The sequence below is a fragment of the Myotis brandtii genome, unplaced genomic scaffold (assembly GCF_000412655.1).
Source record: "Myotis brandtii unplaced genomic scaffold, ASM41265v1 scaffold1510, whole genome shotgun sequence".
NCBI lineage: Eukaryota > Metazoa > Chordata > Mammalia > Chiroptera > Vespertilionidae > Myotis > Myotis brandtii.
The window spans coordinates 192,274-198,354 of NW_005355462.1; the positions used below are offsets into that span (position 1 = coordinate 192,274).

General features: G+C 53.5%; 1 protein-coding gene across 1 annotated transcript in view; it reads left to right on the top strand.

Moving 5' to 3' along the window:
• GABBR1 (gamma-aminobutyric acid (GABA) B receptor, 1) overlaps positions 1-6,081 on the top strand; it is a gene marked incomplete at its 5' end in the record, with an annotated part of 25,568 nt that overhangs the window by 6,427 nt on the left and 13,060 nt on the right. The window contains 5 exons of the mRNA XM_014535820.1: positions 734-868; positions 1,186-1,356; positions 2,353-2,454; positions 2,758-2,823; positions 3,227-3,418. Of these exons, the coding sequence (XP_014391306.1) occupies positions 734-868; positions 1,186-1,356; positions 2,353-2,454; positions 2,758-2,823; positions 3,227-3,418 (666 nt within the window). The remainder of the gene's footprint in view (positions 1-733; positions 869-1,185; positions 1,357-2,352; positions 2,455-2,757; positions 2,824-3,226; positions 3,419-6,081) is intronic.

Consider the following 6,081-nt stretch of genomic DNA (forward strand, 5'->3'; position numbering starts at 1 on the left):
TCTTTTCTTTTCAGGCTTTCTGCGTGCTCACTTCCCCATCCCCATGCCCCTCCTCAGGCACCCCTAGAAGTCATCTCGTTGCTTGAGAGTCATTCTATTTATTCTCCCCAGTTCTTCCTCCTCTTTGTTTCTTCCCCCGCTGCGGCCCCTGAGTGTCTCTTTTTCTAATGGACCCATGAAAGGTCAGGCCCAGCAGGGGGGCTGGATGCTGAGCTGGCCCCCAGCGCCTGCTTCTGCTCTGTGTGTCACTAGCCCAGTGAGAGAAGAGGGAGGAAAAAGGAAGGTGGGGAGAGGGAGTTTGCAGATGTGAGGGAGGGATTTTCATAAAATGGCTTTGAGGAGGCTGCCTGGGAGCGGGGAGAGTTTATTCATATTCCTTCGGACTCTTCTACCCGTAGGTGTTTGGAGCGTAGAGACGTGGTAGGAAGCAGGAGGGAAGGTGGCCAGGGTCTGGGTGAGCTGAAGGAGGGAAGGGGTATGGACATGGTACTGCAGGTGGAGGAGAGGGTACGGGTAAGCAGCCGCTGGAAGGCAGCTGTTTAACGGGTGAGGGAAACCGAGAAGATAGGAGACTACGCTCAGAGGGAGAAGAACATGGTAATAATGACAAAAGGGTTTCAGCAGAGGGGTGGGTAGTTGGGGGAAGTAACTCGGTTTTGGGGGAAAATGGAGTAGGAGTTACAGGGATGGGAGGAGGCTAGGGAGCCAACCCTCACGGTCTCCCCCCATTTAGTGTGACCCAGGCCAGGCCACCAAGTACCTGTACGAGCTGCTCTACAACGACCCCATCAAGATCATCCTCATGCCGGGCTGCAGCTCCGTCTCCACGCTGGTGGCGGAGGCCGCCAGGATGTGGAATCTCATTGTGGTGAGTGGGGTCGGGTCAGAAGGCCAGCCATTTTTTTGGGTGTATTTGAGAGGATGGCTTCCAAGATTCAGAGCCCTTTGCAGACCTGAACTAATTGGCCTCCTAGCACCAGGCCCGACCCTCCGCAGCCACTAGAAGGCGCTGGCATCAGCCGGTGAGGGTGTGCAGGCCTTTGACCATGGCGTTCCTAGGGCGGAGGCAGAGGTGCTTGGAGTGCGTGGGCAGGGTTGGAGACGCTCTGGGCAGCTGTTGGCGGAGCCCATGAATGACGTCCCTGTCGAATGACGTCCCTGTCGCCCTATTCCTGTCCCTCGTAGCTTTCCTATGGCTCCAGCTCACCAGCCCTGTCGAACCGGCAGCGCTTCCCTACGTTCTTTCGAACTCACCCGTCAGCCACCTTGCACAATCCTACCCGTGTGAAACTTTTTGAGAAGTGGGGCTGGAAGAAGATCGCCACCATCCAGCAGACCACTGAAGTCTTCACGTCGGTGAGGGCTTACTGGGCAGCGGGCGCCCGCTCCAGCTCCGGGTGGAAAGGGGTGACCTGGGACTCATTCTGGGAGAGACCTGGATTCTTTAGCACAAGAGCACACATCCCCGGGGGTTGAATGCATGTACTTTCTATGCCAGAGGAATGAGCACCTTGAATTTTCAGGATCCTTCAACTTTGTGGTTTTAGGGCTTCCCCCCTTTGATGCCTTGTTCCCCAGGCAGGTAGTCCCCAAGTGACCCCGTTCTACCAAAGTAGGTTCACTCCAAAGTCGGGACATAATAAGGGAGAACATGTGTGGTAGGAACCCTGGGAGGCAGCAGGGTCCGCGCACTCCAAGGGCTGGTGTGTGTGTGTGAATGGGAGCAGAGGGTGGAGCTATGAAGATGGCACAGGCACAGCGAGGGAGAGGGAGGGAGAGAAAGATGGAGACAAAGAGAGAGGGAGAGAAAGAGGAGACAGGGACAGAGAGAGAAGTATGAACATGGGTCAGGTCGCTGACTCGGATGCTGACGAGGCCAGGTGGAGGGGAGGGGAGCTCTGAGGGAGAGAAGACAGTCAGTTTCTTCTCCTTTGTTATGTTCTTTGAATCCTCTCTTTACTCTCCCTTTCGTGGCTCTTTACCCCCCTCCCCCATCTCTTAGTGACTCAGGACACTCCTTTCTGTCCTTTGACTGTCTGCTCAAGTGCCTCTTGAGGTTGACATCGTCCCGTCTATCCAGGCCCTGCCTTGTCTTTTATGGCTCCTGTTTCCTTCCCCCATGTTTGCTGTCAGTGGTGAGAGGGCTGAGTGGGGTGATTTGTCGGACACAGAGGTGCAGGGGGGCTCCCTCCTGAGACTCCAGGGGCCGTCCTCTGACCACTCCCGCCCAGGGCAGAGGATGTTGGCAGGGGAAGGTTCACACTGCCGTTCCCTGTGGGGTGTGCGATCCCAGCCAGGTCTCTGGTCTTCACCTACTGTGCACCTGTGTTTCTGTTCTCATTCCTGCCGAAGACTCTGGATGATCTGGAGGAGCGCGTGAAGGAGGCTGGAATTGAGATTACTTTCCGCCAGAGTTTCTTCTCAGACCCAGCTGTGCCCGTCAAGAACCTGAAGGTGGGGTGGCCGAGAATGGCCGGGGGCACAGTTTGGGTTGGTGAGAAGAACCAGGTGGGGGGATGTTGGGTTTTTGTTTTTACATTGAGATGTAGCTGACATTGACGTGTGTGAGCCTAAGGTGCCCAGCATGTGGATTTGATACCCGTAGAGATTGCAATGGGCGCCCCCTGGCCTTGGCTGACGCCTCCGTCAGGCACCTCACCTCGGTTCTGTGAGACAGGAGCCTCTCCTGGAAGCTGGTCTCCACGCTCCAGGTGACATTCACCCGCTCAGGACTCTGTGTCTCCCTCCTTCCTGCAGCGCCAGGACGCCCGCATCATCGTGGGACTTTTCTATGAGACTGAAGCCCGCAAAGTGTTCTGTGAGGTGGAGTTGGAGCCTGGAGAGGGAGGGCCTGGGCGGGCTCTGGCCTGGGCGGGCTCTGCTGAAGTTGACGGCAGATGGTCTGAGGTGATGGCTAACATGATGTCCCCGGCGGTTGGCTCTGACTCCATCTTTGGCTTCTCACACACATGACACTCTCCAGATCTCATTTTTCCACCACGTCGTGTTTCTGGGGGGTCTGTAGCTCCAGTCTTTCCTACGGGCTGGGAGAGGCCACTTGAAAACAGACTGGGAGGAGCTTAGGAGGAGGAGGCGAGCCTCTCCTACTCCCCGCCCCAAACCTGTAGATTTCTCGGCCCTTCTCTGATTCCCCAGAGGCTGGATAGTGACAAAGAGATAGGACCAGAAAACAGTGACAGACCCAGCCCTCCTCCTCTGCATCCAGGTGTACAAGGAGCGGCTCTTCGGGAAGAAGTATGTGTGGTTCCTCATTGGCTGGTACGCGGACAATTGGTTCAAGACCTATGACCCGTCCATCAACTGCACAGTGGACGAGATGGCCGAGGCGGTGGAGGGCCACATCACCACTGAGATCGTCATGCTGAACCCTGCCAACACCCGCAGCATTTCCAACATGGTGAGAGTGTGGGGACTTAGCGGCCGGACCTGGGCAGGTGGGGAGCGCTGAGGGAGCCTTGAAGGGGAGGGGAGCAGGTGTGGAGTTTGGAGGTACAGGGGCGCAGGGGGCCTGTGCCCACCTTGAACTTGTTTGTATCGTTTCCCCTGGATTCCACTTCTGCTCTGACTTCCTTGGGCAAGAAAGAGAGGCAGTGGGGTGGTGTGATGAGGGTGGTCTGATGAGTGGAAGGGCTGTTACCATGGAAACGAGGAGTTGTTGGCAAGAAGTGAGATGAGGGAGAGGTGTTAATAATCACAGGTGCTGCACACGCAAGCACACCTCTGAGGAGCACCGTTCTGGGCGGGAATATAGTTTATTTTCTTGGTGACTTCAAAGCTTTTTCCAGCTGGTGCTCAATCATCAGTGCTCCTGGTGCTGCTCTGGATAATCCTCCTAGAATTGCAGGTGCAAAGGGGACTTTTGAAGTCATTTAGCCCCAACCCTGCAGGTGAGGGCCACAGGTGAGGGTGTGAGGGCAAGAGGCACTACATCTTTATTTTTTTTTTTTAATTTTATTTCAGAGAGGAAGGGAGAGGGGGAGAGAGAGATGGAAACATCAATGATGAGAGGGAATCATTGATCAGCTGCCTCCTGCACACCCCTTACTGGGGATTCCAGGCATGTGCCCTTGACTGGAATCGAACCCGGGATCCTTCAGTCCGCAGGCCAACGCTCTATCCACTGAGCCACACCAGCCAGGGCAAGGCACTACAGCGTAAGGAATACAGAGTCTTGGGTGAGCTGGATAGGACTACCTAAGTGTCTGCTTATTGTGCCTAGGGCAGTCCCAGGTCTGGAATGCCTGCTTTGGGCAGCAAGCTGAGGGTGAGTTAATGGTTATAAAGCCCCCAAATATCTCATTAAAACAAAGTTCTGGTAGCAATTGCTTTTGTGTAGTAAACCAGGAGCTTGATACATAATTTTAGTGATCCTCACAGCAGTACTCTGATGTTAGTTTTTCATTTCCATTTTATAGGCCAAGAAACTGAGGCTCAGAGAGGGTAGTGACATACTTGTCTCAGGTCATATAACTGTTGGTGGGCAGGCTCGCTCCAAACCCGTGTCCCCATCACCTTCCAGGGAACCAGGAAGTCTGACTAAAAAATTCCTACTTTGATTGGCTAACACTCGTTTTGAGTGAGAGCGAAAGAAGATTCAAGAAGTTTATTCTGGCCGTGGATTGTGCTGACGGGCCAGTTGTCGTGTGGACTCTGCTTATGGACACTGTCCTGGGACAGTCTGAGGGATTCTCTGTGTAAGGCGTCTTGGTTGAAAAGTTCCCTGGAAAAATTCTGAAAGTTCACTTGACCAGTGAGTTGTCCATTGGATGGAGGTCTTCTTTCTCTTGGTCTCTAGAGAAAGATGCTGCCTGCCTTCGAGCTCCCAGGGCTCTAGTGACACCAGGCCTGCTCCGCAGCCTGCAGCACCAGGGGAGAAGCAGCCGTCACACCTAACTAGGGAAGAGATTATAGGCGAGTTAAACGGACCAAGGCAGGTGGATCAGAAGCAAGGGTCGGTCTTTGGGACCCAGAGTCACGGCGACTTAGAAAGGAGCCGAGCTGGTAGCCTTGAATCTAGGTGAATAGTTCTGAAACGAGCTTCCAGAACCACCTGGAAATTGGTTAGCGTGCAGGTTACTGGCCTTTTCCCTTGGAAGTTCCTATTCCGGAGGTCTGGGTAGGCCGCCGGATTTACATCTCTGACAAATTCCCGGGGATGTTGATGCTTCTGGCTTGGGGACGTATTTTGAGGACCATTGGTTAGAGCAGTGGTTTTCGACCAGAAGTTGCAATATCTAGGGGTGATTTTGGTTGTCACAACTGCTGTCTAGTGGACAAGCCAGGGATGCTTCCAAAACATCCTACCATGTACCAGACAGTCCCCTGCAACAAAGAGCTATCCTGCTGCAAAGGCCAGTCGTGCGGACACCGAGAAGCCCTGGCTTAGGAGCCGGCCGTGCGCAGTGGGTGAGAGCGGTTCTGGAGAACAGTGATGGCTCTGGGCTAGAGGGGCAAGTAGGTGGTGGGAGCAAGATTGTGAGTAAAATGAGTAAATTTGTTGTTGTTAACCCTCACCTGAGGATATTTTTCCATTGATTTTTAGAGAGTGGAAGGGAGGTGGAGAGACACAGAGAGAGAAACATCGATGTGAGAGAGACACATTGATTGGTTGTCTCCCTCACCCACCCTGACCTGGGCCGGGGATTGAGCCTGCAACTGCGGTACACGCCCTTGACAGAAATTGAACCCGGGACCCTTCAATCTGTGGGTGGAGGCCCTATCCACTGGGCCAAAGCGGCTGGGGCTAAATGAGTAAATTCTGACAGCGATAGAGGTGCCATCAGACCTGGAGAAAATAAAAAATAAAACTTATCTCATCATATACATTTTAGGTCACTGTTGAGCATCCACTCTTACATATAGAAACTGCCAGACAGGGCTGTTAGAAAATTAGTTTCATAAATTTGCACTTGGTTACTTCACTAATTTCTATGCGTTATGGAACTTTTGTTCTGTTTTCCTTGAGCTGCCTAGTAACATTTTTATTTGAAAAGTGGCAGCCATACCTTTGCTGGCCCAAGAGGCGCTGTTTCTGGTAACTAGTTATGTGGGCTCAGGGGT